We start from the raw sequence: 23206 nt of genomic DNA, 5'->3' as shown, positions 1-23206 counted from the left end.
AAGACAAATCGAAAATAAATAAATGATACAAAAAAAAAGTATTAAGGTTGAATGTTTATGGCATGATTATGGTAATAAATTCATTATTAGTAAACAGCATCAGACATTAAGTGAATTTGCACCTGGTATATTGACTCTTTGCCCTAAATGATGACAAAAACATTATTGTGTATCACTTATATACTGTAGTGTTCACTGTTATGTACAGTGTCGTACAGTCATGCACTTTTTTTTTTTTTTTTGATGATGACAGGGTCAGGGTGGCTTTAGGGACTGGATGTCACTCATAGCTCATTAAGTCTTCTACAGGCCTCGTGTCAGCTCAAGTTCTGCTGCCTTTAAAGCCAAATGCCAAATACTAAGAATTGTGAAATTTGTGTTGTTTTTTTTTTTCAATTCAACTTTTTACTCAAATTGGAATGCTAGAAATTACAGACATAAAAGGAGAAATATTTTCACTTGTGGTCTCAGATATTTGGACTGTATATAGAATGGTCATCATTTATTTTATTTTGTTTCATTATTTTAATCAAATGATAGTCGTTCGGTTAACCATCCCTGAGGTTATTGTTTTATCAATGGACACTGAACCAATTGTTGAACCAAAAAGTTTCTTATTTTGTACAATTATATATGTGATAATTAAAATATCAAAATATCTTAAAGTTGGCGTCATCTTTAAGAGTGATACAGAACTTTCATCATATCTCATGGGCTTTCCAGTGTGCGTGTCAGTACCTACATTAATTGGTGTTGTCACTTATCTATTGGATTCCTAAGTGATGATTCTCTCAGGTTTGGTTTCCCATCAGTGCAATCTTTAGGGTCTGTCTGGTTACTCCAGAGAACAAATTAAGGGCATGTAGCCTGAATGTTGACACTTTTCAGACAAACAAAGGTGACAGTGTTTACTGCTCTATGTTACATAGAAACCCTTGGCATCAGACCTCTACTGTCTTCCTCAGTGAGTATCCCTCCTCTCAAAACACATAAACGCCTAACTATTAAATATTAAAATAAATAATAGCTAGATACATGGAAATTGTCACACTACTACCTGCTGTCTCCTCTAACTATAACTCTCATAATCTAGTATATCTAGATTTTGCAAAAAATAAATAAATAAAAAAGGACCAAAAAGGTCCTTTTTAGACTAGTGGAATTTTTCTTTATTACCCTATCTCTATCTGTTTGCGTCTGTAGATTTCAATTGAATTTTCAATTGGAGTTTGATTGATAGGCGACCTGACCAATCATAATCCGCCATCCGCCATTTTTGTTAGTTAGGCAGTTAGGAGAGTTAGCAGATTAACTTTGGAGGATTTGAACTTGAAAAATGAGGTGTACTAACGTCTTTCCACGGTTAAAATAACTTAACGAATTCCTTCTTATGTTCATTCATGTTTATTTGATGCTATAAATTAACTAGAAGGGAGAGATGATCGGTTCACGAGCAGCTTTAACTGAGGCTCTACAACAGCGATATGTCAGACACATTAAAGAGCCACAAAATGGTATTTATTGTTTAAATTTCTTTAAAAAATTACCAAATTTGAATGTTGAGACTGTTTCATATCAAAAGTAACCTGCTCTGTCCTGTCTGTCAGCGCGTTGTCAGTGTCCTCTTTGCTCTGCAATGTATTTTTTCACTGCGTGAGAACATGGTGGGGCGTGAGAGTGGCGTGGCTTGTCGGACATAGCAACAGTAACTAAAGGGGGCGGGTCTCTGCGAACGGTCAATTACACATACTATCATTATAGGCCGTTTTTCTCACGCACTAAGCCAGAAATCTCTACTTAAGCAGCACTAATATGCATCAGACTTATTCCTATCTATATTCTGAAGGTTTTTATAGTGGGGTTTGTTCATGTAACATTTAGATATAGCATTTTATTATGAAAATAACTCTTTACAACAATTTATGGAGTGATTAACAAGAGATATCCCCTCCGCAAAAACCTTTAACTCTAGTAATGAAAGAATTTTCAACCTGGCTGTTACATCTGTCAGCTGCAGGTGCCATCATGTTTCAACTGATCGCAGCCTAGTCCATCCCCGTTTCCATAGACTCTGTTATTCCTGGACTTCATTTCCCAGAATCCTTTGCTCATTATTAGTTTATCTGTTTCAGCTGTGTCTTGTTTCAGTATTTTAAACAGTTCCTGGTTTCTTTATATTTATCTTTTCCTGTGTTTTGGATTTCTTGTTCCTGTCTTCCTCTGTGGATTGGATTTGTATTTTGGACTGTTTACATGTGCTTGACCCTCTGCCTGGTATGGACTATGATCTTGGATTACATTTGTTAATAAACTGCGTTTGGATTTTCACTCTGTCTGCTGAATGCTGTCTCACCACCACAACCAAATCATTACACTGGCTTTATCCATTGTTCAGATTTCTTTTCTGCAAATATCTGCAAATTAGTGTATATTTAATTAGATAATGCCTAATTAGCATATTTAAAACAACCATAACAAATCAAATAAAAACAATACAAAACAACTGTCTTAATTTACTGTAATAAACTGAAATAAAGTATAGTGATATATAAGTTTAAATGTATATAAAATGTTTACATTATTCACCTGTGGTGTCTCATATAGTCCAAAGCATCTTAATACCTCCGGTTTCACACAGAAGGCTTAAGCCTAGTCTCAGACTAAAATGCATGTTTGAGCTGTTTTGACTGATAGCAACTTGCACTGAGGTATCTTAAAATATGTCAGTGCCTTTTTTTTTGGTCTCAAAATGCACATCAGTAATGTTTTTTTCTTAGGAACATTTATAAAAACTACTTAAATGTCTTAGGCCTAATTTTGGCTTAATTTATGCCCTGTCTGTGAAACCAGACCATAGTACTGTATATTTATTTAATCACAATCTCCCTTCAGCCTCAAGGGCTCAGTGGTGCCAAGCTTCTAATACACTGATGATATAATTGTATAATATATTATTAATTGCTCAGCTGGGAAAAACAAAAAAAAAGTTAATGTACTGTTGATTACCATCCCTTAATTCACATGGGATAACACAACAAAAGATGTATTAATATGTACAAATGAGTATTTTCTACAGCAGCTATCCTTATTGTTTTGGTCTGCTGAGCTACCCTGCTTGAGAGTGTAGCAAGACGTTATTATGATTCAGATTCCTGAGGCCCATAATTTACGTAAAATGCAAAGTAATTAAATCGTTATACACGTACATACATATATTTAAGATATATCTTTATTAATTATAAATTATAGTTATTTTTTTTTGTTACTTTAAACACTTTCAATTTAATGTGTTTCTCACAAAGCTATTGTTTAGCTTTAGAGGATTTGAAATCATATGTTTATGTCAAAAAAATCTGCTTTTAAAGGTACTATTTTTGGGGGGTGTGTGATAATACTTTTTTTGTATGAAACATGAGACTAATTGCATGAGAAAAACGTGACTGCACAAATTTTTATGCAAAACTTAAAAATGTACCATAATGCTGTTCAACGGCACTACTCTTCCCAACATCTCTCATGTTTCCCAACTGCACACTATCAGCCATCACCTGATCAACTGCACGTCAATCACCATGGACACATTGGTATTGACAATTTTTTTTAAATTAAACTTAAATGAACCATAAACCTACCCTGAACTCTACTTTAATGTTAAATTACATTTTAAATCCAAAATTAATTCATAATTATATTTTGACCTTTATTGGTCTTTATAATTCATGATGTAGGTTAAAGTCAAAGACATTTAAAGACAACTTGTTTTGAATGTCATTGTCTACATAATTGGGTGTTGTCACTTATTTACTTCATCACTGAGTGATAATTCTCTCAGGTCTGGTTTCGCATCAGTGCAATCTTCAGGGTCTGTCTAGTGTCTCCAGAGAACAAATTAGGGACATGTAGCAAATATGTTGACAGTCTTCAGACAAACAACAGTGACAGGGTTTATTGCACTTGGTTACATGAAAACTCATGACATCAAACCTCTAATGTGTTCATCGATGAGCATCCCTCCCCTCAAAACATCAGTGTCTGTTTAATAAGAAAATGGTATTTCTGTGTAATTTATATAAAGCTATAGGCTGCAGATTTCATAAACCTAATCAGGCATTTAGAAACTCAAATACATTAGCTTATGTTGTAGTGATTTGCCAGCTTGTGGTCACACCAGTTTGTAACATGGTTCTTGGGCTGAACTGGGCAACAATATTGCTGCCTTATTGAAAAGAAAACGTATGTGTTAGAAATGAGTTTGCACCTGGGGCCTGTTTCAGAAAGGAGGTTCAACCAACTCTGAGTTAAAACTTGAACTCTGAGTTGACTTACCCTGAGATGGGAAACTCTGAGTTTTCGGTTACAGAACAGCTGAAATTAGTTAGTTCAATCAACTCTGAGTTGACTGACTCTGAGTTAAGCGCGTGCACCACAACTATAAAAAGCCATTATCAATGGAGCACAGATATTATGAGTCACCATGGCAACAGCGCCAGACAAAAAGAGGTCTGCACGTTTCTCACCTTTACATTTTAATTAGTTATACAGTGTTGGGTGTAATTAATTACCAAGTAATCTAAATACTGCAATTTAATTAAAGGGATTACTCGTAATTTAAGATAATAACTGTAATTTAAAGTAAAATCTGATGTAATTGCATTAGACAATAGAACAATTCTGTATATTTAACATACATTTTTAAAAGGTATATTTTTTATGTAACCTTCTCCCTCTACACACTTTGGTCAATTCAAGAATAATTCATGCAATTGTATATTGTTTATTTGAAAGCATTAAAAGTGCAGTTTCTTGTCTCTCCTTGTATTGTTCAAGTGGTTGAGGTTGATATGGGATTTAGTAATTAGTAATAAGTTGACATTAATCTAATTACACTGTTGAAGATGTCATTTGTAGTAAGTAATACAAGTAACTTACCCAACTGTTATAATATCAGAGGTGAAAGAACAGTATGTTATTCAACCTAATTTTAATTTTCATGTAGGTACAATCCTGCAGGCATTAAAAGAACATGGCAGCAGCTGAAAATGAAATATAAAAACATAATTCAATCAGGTAAGGCTTGAGCATATCATGGGTGTAGGCTGACGTTACATTTGACATAAATAACTAAATAGCATCCAGTGTGCAGCAGCATTTTTGGCTGAGGGAATTCCTGGAGGGACTTCAGAGCCAGTCACTCCCGAAGATCCAAGGGCCTTAATAAAATGTAAGAGGTTTACATGTGTCATTTTTTATATAGGCTATTTTTGATATTTCCATTTATTTTATTTTGGGTTCGGTTTTTTGTTGGTCCCAACAGATTCTGATGGTATCTGTCTTTTGAAGCCTCCTGTCCCAACAGAACCCCAGGCAGTTGTAAGTAGCCTACTCAATACACCAGAAATTATGATAAATAGTGTTATAAAGTGTAATCAACCAAATGCTCATCTTCACATGACAATGAGGATAAAGAGTTTCTGCTGCCACAGAGAGGTAATGTTAATATTATGTGTCTACACATCACACAATCTACACATTCAGATTTTTTTCACATATTTATGTGGAGTAGCCTATAGAATATAAGTTTATATCCAAGTAGAAACGGGTATTCTGATTTTCATTATATCTGATGTAAAATATTTTCTGGATCGCCTTACTACAGCCAACACCTTACTCATTTTATTAACCGTGTTGTCAATGTGTTTTGACCAAGACAATTTATTGTCAAGGGTGATACCCAATAACTTAGTTTCCTTCACTTGCTGAATACGTGTTTTATTTATGTATAGTCTAAGCTCTGGTTCAAACCTTAAAGAATGATTTGAACCAAATATTATACTCTTTGTTTTAGATGTATTAAGTATAAGTTTGTTTTCTAAAATCCACTTTCCTATAGTATCGAACTCCTCTTTCAAAATGGCAGTCAATTCAGCAGATGTTGGTGCAGACACATACCGTATACTGTAATATCATCTGCATACATTGTTAATTTAGCACTTTTTAAAACGGTAGGCAAATCATTAGTAAAAATGGAATACATGAGTGGTTCTAGACAGCTCACTTTAGGAACTCCACATTCCACTGATATTCTCTCTGAATAGCTTCCATGAAAAATGACTCTTTGCAATCTATTTACTAAATAACTTTCCATCCAAGCAACTGCTGAAGGTCTAAATCCATAACATTCCAACTTTTCCAGAAGAAACTTGTGATCGATAAGATCAAATGCTGCTGTAAAATCGAATAAGACCGCTCCACATATCATTTTATCATCCATATCCCTATACCAGTCATCTGTCATTTGTACTAAAGCTGTACATGTAGAGTGTCCCTTTCTGTAAGCATGCTGAACATTTGTTATCAGATTATTTTCTGAGAAGTAACCTTGTATTTTATCAAATACTGCCTTCTCTAAGATCTTACTTAGCGCTGGTAACAAACTTACTGGACGACTATTAGGGCCACTAAATGGTATTTTCCTATGAAGTCCACTTGTGTTTTCACCTTGCCATGCTGGAGGGGTTTGTGTGTCCTAGTGACCTTGGGAGCTGCATTGGTAGGGATTCAGATCCCTGGCAGGTTCAGCCATGCTGGATTGGTCTCAGGCGAAGGAACAAACTAAGGACAACACCTGGTCCTGCAGGTTGAGGGTTAGGTGTGGGGCCAACATCCACACCCGGTAAAAAAAACACCATTCTGTTACAGGATCTGTGAAAATTGCAAATAACAAAACAGAGCCTGCAGTGGACTCGAGCCAAACGGCACAGCCAACTTGCAGTATGACAACTTCTGACCAAGGCCACCAGCAGGATGTTAGGAGTGTGAAAGACTGTCTGCTCAGCCCAAACGTTAGATCCACGTTGGAGCATGGAATGTCCGAACCATGTAGAATGGGAACCACTCTGTTAAAGGATGATCAGAGCATGCTGCGATGTAATCTCACCATCATACAGTGATATGGACCAACAAACGGATCTAAGGAGGAGGACAAAAATGTCTGGTATGAAGTATAATAACACAGCCTCTAAAGGCACCGTCATGATATGCTGCTGGTAATGGGCAACATGTATGGTAAGATTGGAACTGACAACCGCAACTGTGATAGAGCTATGGGAAAGCCAAGACTGTGGGGAAATAAATGACAATGGCATCAGACTAATTGACTTCTGCTTGGACAACAAACTAGTGGTCAGAGGCATCATCATCCAACATAAGGACATCCTCAAGCTGACATGGAAATCACCTGATGGTAACACGATCAACCAGATTGACCACAACCTGAGCAACGGAAAGTGCCGCAGATCCTTTCAAGATGTCAGAGTGTGCTGAGGTACAGATGTCAACAGTGATGGCTACCTAATGAAAATTATCAAACTCAAGCTTCCGAAGGTGAATCAGGAGAGTCACCGATGTAAACATCTAAATGTTGCCAAGATCTTTGTACTAGAACTGAGGAACCGTTTTAGTGCCTTAGATGAGACAACAGAGATGTACCCAGACTTTAACACCTAGAAGACCTGTGTTGATACATCTATCAAGATCTTAGACTACAGAAAGTGGAAACACAAGGAGTGGTTAACACCAGGAACTTGGGCCAAAATAGAAGAAAGGAAACAACTCAAAGCCAAAATGCTTAGCACTAAGGCTACGTTCACACTGTCAGTCCAAATCCGATTTTTGTGCATATCCGATTGAAATCCGATTAGATTTAGCTGGTGTGAACGGCAATTTTTTTTTACAAATCCATTTCAAGCTACATTAGTGGTTTGAAATCCTATTCAAATCGCAATTCTGAAAATCTGTTTCAGTCTGACCGCTCAGCCTCTGATTGTTTTTTTTGCGTGGTTTATGTGACTTTCTCGTACACTTAAAATGTAAAGGAGCCGAATGTAAGATTGTGGCCAAAACTGGTACTGCAATCACTTTCAAATTACTGTAGAGCGGTGTATCCCCTCCCCCTCCCCCTGACTCGAGGTTGCCAGATAGGCTGCAGGATCCAGCAGGAACGTAGGCTGCGTGTAGCTGTGGTAACTAGAGCAGAGCTGGCAACCCCGATGCCGAAACACTACTGACTTCGTGATTGGTAGATAGGTGGAGGGTGGAGCATCAGGCCAAAACACAAGATGACAACATCAACATCAGTTGAGGGCTGCAACTTCACTTTTTAAATGACAATATCCTGGCCGGACTACTGTTGTCAGTGATATAAGTATTTGAAATGAACATGATTTCTTAATGTCTAGTGACATCAGGGCCATTTTATGATTAATTGAAATACATTTCTTACATACAGCTCCTTTAATCGTCAGACGTTGTTATAGGAAGCATGTTGAAAGTCGCTGCTGAAACAAGGGTGTGTTGTTGCAAAGTGACAGACGAGCAGAAAATCATTATATGTTTTCTATATACAACGGAGACATGTTTTGAAACCGGCGGAGATGACAGCACAGCATAAAGCAGTGCATACCAGCCTCTATGTTTCTGCTACTGCTTCATAAGACGCAGTAGTTCAGCGCCATGGCTACACACATTGTCATGCTGTAAATAAGACAACATCTGTGTTGCAAACCCCTCCACATTGCGGTTGATGTTGTTTTTGACATATGCATACCATCACAACGTCATTGCCATAGAAACCAATGCAGAAAGCCTACAAGTCGATATGGAAGAGAAGCATACAAGTCGCCTTTTTTGCCTTTGTCGCCTTTGGCTTTTGGCTTGCTTAGTTGGGGACATTTAATATTCAACAATATTATTGATATGCCTGCATTGACACCATTGTATGAGAACTGAACAGAGCTGGACGATGACATGACGTTTTTCTCCAGAGCGGCTATACTGTATATATATAAATGAACTAAATCTGTAACTTTTTTACAACAAAAATGAACCATCACTGAACTTACTTAAGCTGGACTATGACGCTATTTTCTTCTAGAAACAAACCCTGTTGCATTATTTTATCACTTTAAAGCTGCTTTGAAACAATCTGTATTGTAAAAAGCGCTATATAAATAAAGGTTACTTAACTTGACTTGACTTAAAGAGCAACAGGAAGGATAAAAGAGCCTTTGTGGAAGAGATGCTTCAGGAGGTTTTTTTAACTACATTTTGATCTTGTCTTTTTTCGTCAATAATATTGCATGTTGATATTACAGTTACAGTTATCGTTTAATTACCTTGGTGTAGTCTCATCATCGTCTTGCCTTATTCATGGGGAAAAAGCTTGTCGACAAACATTTTTCATCGTAGTATTTAACTAAATGAACACTACATTCGACAGCCTACACCGTGACACCTTATGGAAGGTCTTGCGTGCCTACGGAATTCCTCAGAAGATGATTACACTGAGTGAACTATTCTATCTGCAGTTTGAGTGTAGACTGTGTCATCCTCAGGCCCAGATTAAGAACATGTAGAGCCCTGGGGCTATAGCAAAACCAAGGGCCCCCTTCAAAGTAGCCCATCTTGGTGCCACAATGCTTTTTTTTTTTACCACAAAAATAATGAATAAAAAAAAAGAATAAAATCTCCACAGAGCACAGAGATACAACGAGTATACACTGAATATTCCATTTTAATATTACGTAAGCCTATATGTAGGATATTCCAGGCTGACACATTAACAGCATAAATGCATGAACACCAGATGTGAGGTCAAAGCAAACGGGTTTCCTGAAACAGCAACAACTTTTGAGCATACAACGACCTTAAGGAGTTTACTTTCAATGGTTTCATGATTAGAAGGTCTTCTAGAAGAGGGGAATCATCAGAGCTGCATTATATTACATTATATTGGCTGTGTTAATTATTGAGTTAATATTTTACTGAAATTAAAGTTTATTAGAACTGGTCATATCTACACAGAAGAAAAAGCCATAGCTTCATCTTCAGTGATTCATGGGATCCAGGCTATAAAGCTCTTAAATTCTGAATTATGGGTGGCACTTCCAGTTTGGGGAACTTCCATTCAAAAAGGCTGAAATGAATAATTTCAAACCATAAGGTTGCCCTATACAAATAAAGCTGATCCGTCAGTTTGACAGGATGAGCTGTCAATTTTCCTTCATGATTTATTTTCAGAGATCATGAGAATAACGTTATACTTGGCATTTTAACATGACATGTTATAACAAGAATATCTATGGTAAGTGCTTTTCAGTCTCTTTGTTCTTTTTTCCCTTTGCAATCCGCTGTAAAAGTATGAAAAAGGACAACATATACTGCACATTTGTGGTCTGTTCTCCCGAATTTAATTTACGATATATTCCATTACACTGGAATGCACAAAGAATCTCTCATTATTCTCCTCAAATCCTCAAGTCTCTTTCCAGGTTTGACAGGTAAATGCAATAATCTGTCAAAATAACGAAATCACTTTGAAATAGTATCAAGTGTAGCGTTAGTTCTGGCAGGTCACGTTAGTCAAGCTCGCATCAGCTGACTCTCAGCTGATCCACATCTACCTATAGGAATACGACGCCTATGACTGTATACATATATAAGCTCCTTCAGTATTATCAGCAACTATCACGTTTCTCAGGAGCTAATTACCTTCCTCCATCCCCAGCTCCTCCTCTCGCCCAGTCAGGATTTGGCATCCTGATTCCCCTTGAATCAGAATAAATTCTTGAATTATGTTGTACTTTAAAATCTTGAATTAAATATATTTGCAAACATTCATGCTGGTTCTGTTCTGTTTACCCCAAGGGGGATTATTGCTGCTCTCCCTGCTCTTATCCATGCTAGGCTGCATGGATGCGCAGGGAGTTCTCGCCCAGAATCAGAATCAGAATCAGAAAGAGCTTTATTGCCAAGTGTGCTTGCACCCACAAGGAATTTTTCTTGGTACTGAAGCTTCCAGTGCACATATACAAATACAAATACAACAAGAAACATAGTAATACAAATTCTAAGAATAAAATATATAAAAAAATAAAACAAAAAAAAAAATAGTATAAAAAGTAAAAAAAAGGGGTCACAGTTGGGTTTAGTCTGAATAAACATTTACAGATTATGAACATATTTACAGTATTTTGAGAAGTATGAATAATATAAATATAAATATCACCTGAGTTAGAGAATATTACACTAGACAGTGGGAGTCTAGTGCATGTTACAGATTATGAACATATTTACAGTATTTTGAGTAGTATGAATAATATAAATATAAATATCACCTGAGTTAAGAGAATATTGCACTAGACAGTGGGAGTATTGCACTTGCAGGCATATGCCTTGGGGGGCATGTTAAGTGTTCAGAAGGGAAATGGCCTGTGGAAAGAAACTGTTCCTGTGCCTGGATGTTCTTGTGGCCAGTGATCTGTGTCGCCGTCCTGACGGTAACAGTTCAAACAGGGGGTGTCCAGGGTGAGTGGAGTCTGTGATGATTTTACCTGCTCTCTTCCTCACTCTGGAAGAGTACAGGTCCTGGAGGGTTGGCAGGGGGGCACCAATAATCCTCTCTGCTGTCCGGACTGTCCGTTGTAGTCTCCTGATGTCCGATTTGGTAGCTGAACCAATGGAACCATACCGCCAATCCAAACTGTATGCAAATTGTCAATCGTATTTGACGGTAGTGGTCCTGACAGAAATCATGTAATGCTGAAGTTAATGAACATTTTTGATTATTCAACATAAGTTACATAATACAGATATATAATACTACAGTGATATTTAACCCGTCCGTTATTGCTGTGGAAAGACTCGTGCTTTTGGGGTTATTTGGTCTGTTGAAAGTATACCTTGTTGATGCTTTTACACTTTTAAATTTCCTTTTAATGTTCGATGGTTGAAGGGTGAGTAGATTAATGTCATCTCATTGTGACACTTTTTTAACATATTGCGTTCATAGAGCGAGCCTTTTCACTGATTGTTTACAGCTTAACGGAAGTTACACCCATAATTCGCGCAAAGCGTCATGGGGCGTGGGAATAAGGTGGATAATAATAACAACAACAACAACAACGATGATAATAATAATATTACTAAGAACAAACTATGGTATTTGTAAAAAAAAAAAACATGAAAAAACATCTAAAAGCTCATAGAAGTAAGCTTAACAATATATATCATAATGCAACATGGTGGGCCACTCTTTTTGGTGAGTGGCCCACCAGGAAAAGTTCAGGTGCTCCCAATGGGGAGCATAATCTCACTAATCCTGTTCCTGGTTGTGAAAAAAAAGTGCTTTTTTTATGGATTGCTCTAGAAATAAATCTAATCATTATCAATATAATATTATTAGAAGACTTCAAGTCCCATTTGAGTGACATTGCTCAAGGGCACAAGGGTGCCAAGGGTTTAATATACTGATGATCTAACATAATTGAATAATAGATTTTGTCAATAATGTCCCTGTTGGGAAAAGACTGAATGAAAACAATTAATTGACTGTTTATTAATACAGCCATGCATGCTCATTAGAGAGATCTAGTTTCTTATTTCATACTGTCAGACGGCAGCTTCTTTATTGTCTACAAGGTCCATTCACTCCAATGACGATATCTATACTGATAATATAACGTTTTAAAGGCCTCTATTTTGCTCATTTACAGGTTCATAATTTTGTTTAGGGGGTATATTTTGCATAATTTAAATTTACAATGTTGCTGCACGTGCTGCTTTCACCCTCTGTCTCTGTTTTAGTTTTGGTTAGTCACCTCAGTTGTGATTAGTCTATTGTCGGGAAGGTAACGCCACTTATACCATAACTGGTGAGTCCCGAGGCTTCCTGGGGCACTGTAACTATGCCAACTTACTTTAGTCAGTGCAGTTGGTGGGAGAGCAACTGTGCCTGACTGTGCAGCCTGGCATGTCCCCCATCATGATTGTAAAATTTTCACATTTTTCACCGGTGATCGGTTCTGCACAGATTTTGCTGATCTCAATTGAGCCTATTGACTAATGCTGCAGAATGCCTTTTATTATATTCCCTTTTTGTATCGACTTTGATTATGATTAAAAAATGAATAATTTTAATTATATATTTAAATTAAATTGATTCAAACTATAACCATATTACTGTATATTTTACTATGTTTAGAAAGTCCATAGGTATCAGAAAACAGGAAATGTATTCTGAACTTCTTAAATATTTTATCCAAATAATACATTCACGAAAAAAGTATATATTGTATATTATATTTTGCAATATTGATCCACATCATCCAAGTGGATGCTGCACACTGGTGGTGGTTGAGGAGAGATCCCCTAATATAATTGTAAAGCGCTTTGGGTGTACAGTAGTACATATGAAAGCGCTATACTGTATAAATGCCTCATTCTTTTCTTTTCTTTTCTATTCTATTCTATTCTATTCTATTCTATTCTATTCTATTCTATTCTAAAGATTTATATGAAAACCCTTTCAAATATGCAAAAATGTAATCATGGACTTTTAAAACTAAAACTGTTACAGCAAATTTATTTACTTTTATATATATACATATATACATACATACATACACAATTTTTATTTATTTAACTGTATTATGTGCTTGCCCTTCCCATGTCTTTAGATATTTGTACTCATGAAAATACAAATGACACTTGTAAAAAAAAAAAAACTACAAAAAAAACACTGCACATTTTTTATGAGTTTCTGCTCTATTCCGATATTGTAATTAAAATATACAATTGTACATACAGTTGTTGATTCTTGTTGGTAGTGTTTTAATCATTATGAATACCAGGATATTAAATATGACGCAAATATTTATTGAATCATACCATGACACAACAAATCTGACAGAGTATATGTATAGTTACTATTGTTTAAATATGTGAAATGGCCAAAACACTTTCCAAGACATTTTCTTGTTACATTACATCAATTTCGTCAAATACTGTCCATTACACTACAATATATTTATACTTTGGCTCAATCTCTAACATGAGCAAGAGCATCACAAAAGACATTATGAAATGCAACAGCAACATCATATCAGTCATGGGAATTAACACAATAATCTATTATGATAAAACCTTTACATTATTTGGTGCAACTTTTTTGTGCAAAAACACATCTGCTAATCGTTTCCTGATCTCTTTAGTCCTAGTGCAATAAACAGTGGGGTTTATTAAGTGAGGAATTAACGTGGAAATCAAAAATATTGCATTTCTCTCTGTTAAAGTTAGCACAACTGTTATTCGAGTTAATAATTCAGAGACCAGCATTGGTGCATAAAAACTGAGCAGAACAATGAGGACTCAAACAAGTGTTGATAATTTGCTTTCTGCTTGCTTGCCGAGCCTGTCATGTCCGCCGAGCCAGAGACTGTTCACGTCATGCCCACCGAGTCAGAGACTGTTAACGGCATACCCGCTGAGCTTCCTTCGCTGCTGGTTCCGTCCAGCCCAGAGCTTCCTTCGCCGCTGGTCCCGTCCAGCCCAGAGCCTTCACCGCTGGTCCCATCCAGCCCAGATACTTTTTTGCCGCTGGTCCCGTCCAGCCCAGACACTATTTCGCCGCTGGTTCCGTCCAGCCCTGTCACCACCCCAGAGCCTGAACTTCCACCCAGCCTCCCTCTCCCACCTGCTCTCATCTGCCTTCTCTCAACCCTTCCTCCACCACTACCTGGCAACCCCTCTGCTCCTCTATCCACCTTTGTGGAGGAGGAGTCTGCGTCGGTCTGCCTTCCACCAACTCCATCAGGGTCGGTGGATCCCCGGTCTCCGCCTCAGACCTCCTCTACTTCAGCCTGCCAGTACATTACCTCCACTGTGGCTCCTACCTCCCTCACCTCTGCCATGGCCCATCAGCCCACAGCTCTGCCAGGCTCCCTCGTCCCCCTGGTTCCGCCTTTGTCATTCCTCGCCCTGCCTTCGCCTCGGGACTCCTTTCCTCTGGCTTTGCCTCGTCCATCCATCCCTCTAGCTCTGTTGGGCTCCTCACTCCCTCCGTCTTCACCTTGGTCGTCCTTGGTCACTCCGGCTCCGCCGTGGCCTTCTGGATTCACGCCTGAGCCTTGGTCGCCGGAGCAGTCGATGTCGCCATGTCCTCCCAGTCCCTCAGCATCGCCCCGTCTCGTCGGCTCTACGGCTCCACCCTGGTCTCCTCAACCACCTGCCTCACCTCCGTCAGTCGGCCCCCTAGTGTCGTCAGTCCTGCCTCCCCCATGGCTTCTCCCTCCATCGGCTCCACCCTGGCCGCCTGCACTGCCCTGGCCGCCTGTGCTGCCTGGTCCGCCCTGGCCACCTGCTCCGTCTGCTCCGCCTTGGTCCCTCTTCGGCGCGAGGTCGCCTTCCGGAGGGGGGGAGTAATGTCACGCTTGTTCTGTGTTGTTCCTCTGTTGTCACCAGTCACATGTCTGTCTTGTTCAGTTTTCCCGCTTTTTGTTATTAGTTCAGTTAAATCACCTGTGTCCTGTTAATTATCATCATCTGTCTCACCTGTTTCTGTTCATCAGTGTTATTATTTAGTTCCCTTCAGTTCAGTCAGTCTTTGTCCGTTCTTGTCTATGTTTAGTGGTTTTGGTGTTAGTGTAATCCTGTCTGTACCTGTGGAAATACCTTTTGTGAGTAAGTTTATATTGGAATCTTCTGCCTAGGGATGGCAAAATGAGGCTTCCTGAACCACTGAGACCTTGCAGCCCATTGCTTCACCCAAAGGTTCATTACTCGAAGCTTCATTCAGCATTGCTCACTAGTGACACCTAGCTATTGTGCAAAGAAATAGCAGACAAATTAATTAATTTTGAACCAATGACCCGAGCAGACAATTGTCCATTTCATGGGTATAAAATAAAATATGTATCTTTCTCTGTCTGAATTTACTTGTGCAGAGACAACTGTCACACACACAGTTAATTAATTATTCATAAATTGTTTGGACAGTGACAGTATGAACAACAAAAGTGATACTGTGTTGAGTGCAGTGCTTATGGTGGAGGGAGTGTAATAAAGTAAACTGCAACAGAATAGTCTGGAGTGGGAAAAGTTAAGAATTGTTTCTGGGGAGTTTTGTGCAGTGAACTGTTACTAGCTTTAGTGCAGTGTTGTGCTTATGGGACTGGGGAATTTTTTCAAGTGTGTTGGGGTTTGGACGAAGTTGGTATAAATGAGGATCCTGATGCTTCTGTTGAGCCCAGACAGGGGAGGATTTCCTCTTTCTTGCTGGCTCCATTACCAGGAAAAAGGAGGAGGTCACAAAAAGCAAACAAATCAAAAAGGCCAATCCAAATCAAAAAGCAGTCCAGTCCAGATCCAAAAATCCAAAGCAATCCAAATAATCTTATCTAATTAATATAACAAGACTAGGCTATAATATAGCTAGGCCTACTATAATTAATAATAACAATATACTATTAACTGTCATGAACTGCTCCGAGACTCGAGAGTAGAGGATCCAAATGCAGCTTTTAATAAGGAAGGTCGTACAGGCGGGGTCAAACAGGGCAGACAGAGCAATGTAGATCACACAGCAAGGGTAATCCAGATAACAGGCAGAATTCGGGGCAGGCAGCAATAATCAAAAGTCCAAGAACAGTCCAAGTCAGGCCAGGCCAGGCAGAAACAATCATATAAATGAGGAAACAGTCCAAGATCAAAAACCAGATAAACAAAACACAGGATAAACGCTCAGAAATGCAGTGTGACACAAACAAGACTTCGCAGGGAATGAATGAACGTACAAGGTATAAATAGGCTGAGACTAACAGGGTAATAAGATACAGGTGAATGCAATCAATGATAATGAGTCCGGGCAGTGAGTTCTGGGAAATGTAGTGTGTGAGTGATAATAGTCTTATGTGGAGTGCCCTCTGGTGGCTCTCAAGGGCACTCCAGCTGGTGACCGTTACAATAACTATTCTAACCTGATATATACTCTCTGACTCTCTGACACTACTACAACTGCTTCTACTACTCCTGACAACACCCACAAGGTGGCGCGAGTTTTGAACCCCCTTTTTCCGGAAGCGACACTCAGACCAAACCGATGACGTACACAAACCGAGGCCTCGTTTGTCCTTAGTCACGTGATTTTCACGTTAACAACACAAGCCTCAAATCGCTGCTTCATCTGGCACGCCCATTTTTTCTCGACACAAGCTCCGACGCCTCGGTTCAAATGTCACATCACTACTTCTGCCTTCTTCTTTTTTCATCTTACACCAAACCGTGACACATATATGCACAGGAAAAAGCTCCTGTGATGTAAAATGGCAGACAGCATATGTAACAGCAAACTGTAGAAGCTGAAGTATAGTTTCAGAAGAAATACAAAAAGTTTCAATCATTATAAAGAGTAAATATGAATATATTTAAGACATTTTCTAGTCTTTTTCCTCAAGTGTTCCTCTTTAGATCCTAAGAAATATAAAAATGTCAAGAACACTTAGTTAAAGGTCCCATGACATGAAATTTTCACTTTCTGAGGTTTTTTAACATTAATATGAGTTCCCCTAGCCTGTATATGGTCCCCAAGTTTCAAAAAATTTCAATTGGTGTAAATCGAGCTTTTGCTATCTTTCTCTGCCTTTGAGAAAATGGAGGCTCATATGCGCTGATCTTGAATCTCCTCCTTATGACGTCATAAGGAGGAAATGTTACCTCCCCTGTCTTTGCTTTGCCCGCCCAGAGAATATTTTACGCCCATGAGAAAATGAGCTAGGAAGTAGAACGCGCGTGCGCGCGATTTTAGTTTGTCCACGAGAGATATCATGGCTTTTGAGCGAGCGAAGCATAACAATTGCTCAATAATTGGATGTACAAATGAACACCGAAGGGTCAATACAGAGCTGGGCTTGCTGAACGTCTGAAACTAAAGTCTGGATCACTCTCTTTGGCTCAGCTACACACCTCGGACAAGTAAGTCAACTAATGATATATAAGTGTGTTGCTTTACTGTTTATGGTTACCTAGATTTTACTCGTAGAATGTGGCTGAAACATTAGCTATGCAGTTTATGTGTGTGAATACACACACTGTAACGCGAGTGTTGTACACGTCTTTGTTATTTGGATAACCGTTTTCCTGTTGGTTATATGGCGCGCGCGATATCCGCATTTCAAGATCGCAGAGCTTGATGTAATTGTAATAAGATAAATACAGACGTTACAGATCTCTCATGAAAAGGCAACAGTAGGTTAGCGTTAGCTACATGATGATAACTGTAAACCATCCGAAGAAAGTACCGTATCCAGACATAATATTTTAAACTAACCATTCGGAAACGTCCTGCTGGAGCCGCTGAGTTGCAACTTCTTCCTCCGTTGCTTCTCCATCTGGATCAGATTCTGGGTCAAACTGAAATGCTTGAAAGACTGCGTGTCTTCGTGCCATTGCTATATCAAACGTAAACATGCACGCCACGTTACCGTTGCGCAACATGGTCAAGGCCACACCCACCCTCCACCTTGCGCCGCCTTTCTCCTCCTCGCGCCGCCTTTCTCCTCCTCATTAGTATTTAAAGCTACAGACAACGAAACGGCCTGTCTGAAGGAAGCTCATTCTGGGACTGGCTTGTAGTGGCTATAATTCTGCACTGAGGCTGAATTTTTGGAAAGAGATTTCAGATACAGTACTAGGGACCACTAATGACTATATTAAAGCCTACAAAAAGTAGCATGTCATGGGACCTTTAAGACTAACATTAGTTACAGTATAGTCTCAACCTGAGACGTTAACATGAACTAACAATGAACAATTGGTTTTTTTTAACTAACATTAACAAAGATAATTAAATACTGTAACAATGTATTGCTCATTGTTAATGTTATTGTAAAATGTAAAGTGTAAGGGTTAGGGTTATATATATACATACAGCATTTGTAAATGACTAGTTTTTTTCCCCATCGTTTTAAATCCAATAATGCTGTTCGCAATGCTTCATGGTATTGTAGTTCTTTCCCTCACTGAAGCCGTTAAGTACACAGTAGTCTTGTCTTTTTTCTGATTTTCAAAAGTTTTTTTTGCTTCAAATCAAAGTTTGTAGTGTTTCACCTCATAGCTGATTGGTTTGGTTCATGGCTTACAAAGACTTTTTAAAATCCCTATGGGAAAAATAAATAGAAAAAATACTTCCAGAAGAAGTGCAGCTGAAAAAGGGGGTGGGTACTGTTGCACTCTATTACCTCATGTCTCAAAGCACATAATATCCTTGCTTCCTTTCTTTGCGTCTCAGCTCCACCCCCTTAGGATGCGAGGGAAGGATACACCTGTGCATCCTTGCTCCTTACTCTTCAGGAAGGTTCCTCGCTCCTCATTCCTCACCTCCTCGCCTCCTCGCCTCCTTACTGTTCAACTAGAGCAGGGTTCCTCAAACTCAGTCCTTGAAGGCTGCTGTCCTGCAGAGTTTAACTCCAACCCTGATCAAACACACCTGAGCAAGCTAATCAGTGTCTTCAGGATCACTAGAAACTCACAGGTAGGTGTGTTTGATTAGGGTTGGAGCTAAACTGTGCCGCCGGCTGACAGCTTGGGTTGTCACGGCAATCCAGCGCTTCCTTTGCCAAAATCTGCATAAAACGTTTTTCCTCTTTCACTACCCACGATGGTGGGGCGGTCAGGGGGTTCCTGGGGATTCCCCAGATGGAGTGTGCAGTTGCGGGTCATGCCACCCCCACCCTGCAAGTCTACTAAGCTAAAACACTTGTATGCACGAGGGTAGTTCTGAGCGGAGGTTGATGCAGGAACTTTACTCGTAAGTACGCCCAATGGTTGATCCCTGTTCTAGGCTAGGTTCTGCTCTGCCGTCCCTGCCGGTGTTGACTAATGGCCCTAATGTCCAGTCCATATGTGTAACTTTCACATGATACCTCCCTTCAGGCAGGATGTGGACTCCGTAGTGTCCCTTTCCGATTAGAAAGGGCACGCTTTCTCAGTGTTATCCAATAGTCTCCAATATAATTTTTCTGTCATTTGAAATTAGTCTCTCATTGACTTGCTATGGCTTGGCGCTCTGTAATTTCACAGCTGAAGCACCAATCACAGAGCTGAAAGCGTTTGGCGGAAAAATCCTAATATGGAGAAAGTTACGGTGGCCGAGAGAGCTCAACACGCTGCAACTGAAGAAAACACATGCAAATAGAAAAAACAAATCTTCATCAGTTTTACAACACACGTGTTTTACAACACAACCAAATACAGAAATGCGCTCCAAATACTCACAACACAATAGTGTTGTAAAAAGTACCGACTTCGGTACCAAGTTGATACTGAAATAAAAAAAAAAGATGTTTCATAAACAAAGTTCGGGAGGAGCACGTTCAAATAATCAATCCAATCAACTTGTCATCAAACAATTACCATGTCTACCCCATCAGCATGAGAGGAAGCATATATATATTCACTCTGTCAACTCACCTAACATTCCTTGATACTGACAGTTTTCAGTATCCTTCCACCTGACTCCTCACTCTTGGCTTATTCTTTTACAGCCAGGAATACGGGGGGAGTACTCTGGGTTCGGGCCGAATACCCGAATACTCTCCTCGGACAGCACGCCAAATACGCATTTATTCTATCGGACTTATTTGTAAGTGTCAACTCGTGAAATGTGATGCTTTGAGCTCTGTTGAGCGGAATCACAAACACCTTTGAATGGCCGTTGTACTCACACGCTCATCAAATTTGTCTGTGATTGGCTACAATGATCAGCGATTCAAAAACATGTTGTAAATATACATCAATGATGCATCAAATATACATTATGACGCTCTTCAGGGAGCGCTTACACAGATACACACCAGAGCGTTTGAAAGCAGGCGTCTATCAGCGGATCTGCTGGCGCTGATAGATGCCTGCTTGTGCTTTCAAACGCTCCTGCTTTCCAAACACTTTCAAACACTTCTGTGTGCTCTCAAATGCTCCTGTGCGTTGATCATTGTAGCCAATCACAGAAATATACGATGAGCTCGTGAACATAATGGCCAATCAGAGGTGTTTATGATTCCACTCAACAGCGCTCAAAGTGTCACATTTTTAAAATTTCAGTACCGACTTGGAACCAAAGTCGGTATTTTCGACATTGTACTAATACTTGAAAGAGAGAATGAAAACGAGTGCGTGAATTCGGACAGCCGTTGATCGTACATCGGCTGTACGCAGCCGGGTTCGTCACTTATTGGGGTCCCCTGGAAACATTTCCGTTGTGGTCTGTCCTATTTGCAACGCGTTTCTATATTTGGTTGTGTTGTGAACTTTTGCAGCGCTTTTCTGTATTTGGTTGTGTTGTGAGTTTTTGGAGAACACGTGTGTTGTAAAACTGATGAAGATGTTTTCTTAATTTGCGGGTACTTTTTCTATTTGCATTTGTTTTCTTAAGTTGCAGCGTGTTGAGCTCTCTCGGTCACCATAGAAAGTGTCTACACAACACAAACTGAATAGGCAGATTTGAAGGGTTTATTTCCTCAAAAAGATGTAGATGTTTATTGTCATATTATACATTTCTAAAATAACATAGAACTGATGACTTAAAAAAAATTTGCACTTTTTTAAAAACTTAATTTAAAGGTTTGTAAATATTTTTTTTTACAATAGTGTAGAGGGCCCTAGTGTTCTCCTCTGATCATAACATACATGAAACAACAAATCTGAGAAAGTATTTACTGTATAGCTACAAAGTAAATTTGTTATTATAATTATGATATTTTCAATATTATTTAAGGTGTGGGACATAGTACAACGTTTTTTTTCTGCGGCAGCTATCTCGTCTAGAAAGATGTTCTGTTGTACATTACATTATGAATTTCATCAAATACTGTCCATTACACTACAATGTATCAACAAGTCTATGCTTTGGCAAAATCTCTAAATTGAGCAGGAGCATCAGAAAATATATTATTGAAAAGAAAAACAGCAATCACAATTAGACATGAGAATGAAAATAATAATCTCTTATGATAAAACCTTTAAATGATTTGGTGCAACTTTTTTGTACAAAAATACATCTGCTAATTGTTTCCTGATCTCTTTAGTCCTGGTGCAATAAACAGTGGGGTTTATTAAGGGGGGAATTAATGAGGAAATAATTAATATTGCATTTCTCTCTGTTAAAGTTAGCACAACTCCTATTCGAGTTAGTAATCCAGAGACCATTTTCGGTGCATAATAACTAAACAAGACAATTAGGTGACTCAAACAAGTGTTGATCATTTGCTTTTTGCTCGCATTATTGGAAAGTTTAGTCACACTATAAGCCAGAACAGCATAAGTGCACATTATAAACGGAAACTGTCCACAGAACCACCACAGATTAATCATTGCAGGCAAGAAAAAATATGGTTCAGGATTGACACAAGCAGCTCTGATCATGGATGGATAATCACAGAAGACATATCTGATAACAGGCTGACAGTATGGGAGATTGTCTGCCACAGAAGTCAAAACACCCATTAGAGTGATAGTAATGAGCCAAGTCAGAAAAATTAGCAGAAACGTTCGTGAATTTGTTACAATGCTGTGATACCTTAAAGGAAGTCTAATTGCAAGAAGTCGGTCAATTGCCATTAATGTCAGAGCCATGCATACTGTGAAATCACCAAGATGATAGAAGAACATCCTTGAGATACAAGAGTAGTATGACACAGTTTTAATCTCAGCTAGCAGCACTGAGATCATGGTTGTGCTGCAGGTACAGGAGTACATTATGTCAACAACTGCTAGATTACAGATTAATATGTACATTGGTTTGTGTAAACGTCTGTCAGTCAAGATGATACACAGATTGATGCCGTTCCCAAGCAATATGAGCATATAGGTTATTAAGATGAGGAATCCAAGGAGCTTTTGGTTCTGCAGGTGATCAAATCCAGTGATTATGAAGCCGTCTACATTATTCACAGTGTAATTTGCCATTTTCAGTCCACTGCTAAAGAAATAGACACAAGTTCATTAAAATACACTATCTACAAGGCACAAGTCAAAATCAATTAAAGTCTTGATGTACTCATATATGCACAGGAAAAAAGCTCCTGTGAAAGAAAAGATGCAGACAGTGTCTGTAACAGCAAGGTGATGAAAACTGGAAAAGTTGAAGTACAGTTTCAAAAGAAATACAAAAAGAGTTTCAGACATGTTAAAGAGTAAATATGGATAACATTCTTCTTTAGGTGTTTTTCTTTAGGTACTCAAAAACATTTGAATTTCTAATCAGTGAATATTAAAATAGCATGCAAGAGATTCTGAGATGTTCTTCTCATCCAGTACAGACTGATGTCCTGCCTTTTATATGTTTATAGTGTCACAGATACGTCATGGTTTCTTAGCA

The 23206-nt window shown here is 38.7% G+C and overlaps 1 protein-coding gene across 1 annotated transcript; it reads right to left on the bottom strand.

The window, feature by feature from the left end:
- Nucleotides 1–13968: 13968 nt before the first annotated feature.
- Nucleotides 13969–22794, bottom strand: LOC309489685 (olfactory receptor 6N1-like; the record flags this gene model as incomplete). Its single annotated transcript, XM_082158545.1, has 2 exons — nt 13969–14136; nt 22003–22794. The coding sequence occupies 2 exons, from the start codon at nt 22792–22794 to the stop codon at nt 13969–13971; spliced, it is 960 nt and encodes a 319-aa protein (XP_082014671.1).
- Nucleotides 22795–23206: the final 412 nt, after the last annotated feature.

This window comes from Leuciscus leuciscus (assembly GCF_965113295.1).
Source record: "Leuciscus leuciscus genome assembly, chromosome: 24".
Classification (NCBI taxonomy): Eukaryota; Metazoa; Chordata; class Actinopteri; order Cypriniformes; family Leuciscidae; genus Leuciscus; species Leuciscus leuciscus.
Note: the sequence above shows the minus strand (reverse complement) of the source record. Positions and strands in the feature narration are given on the sequence as shown.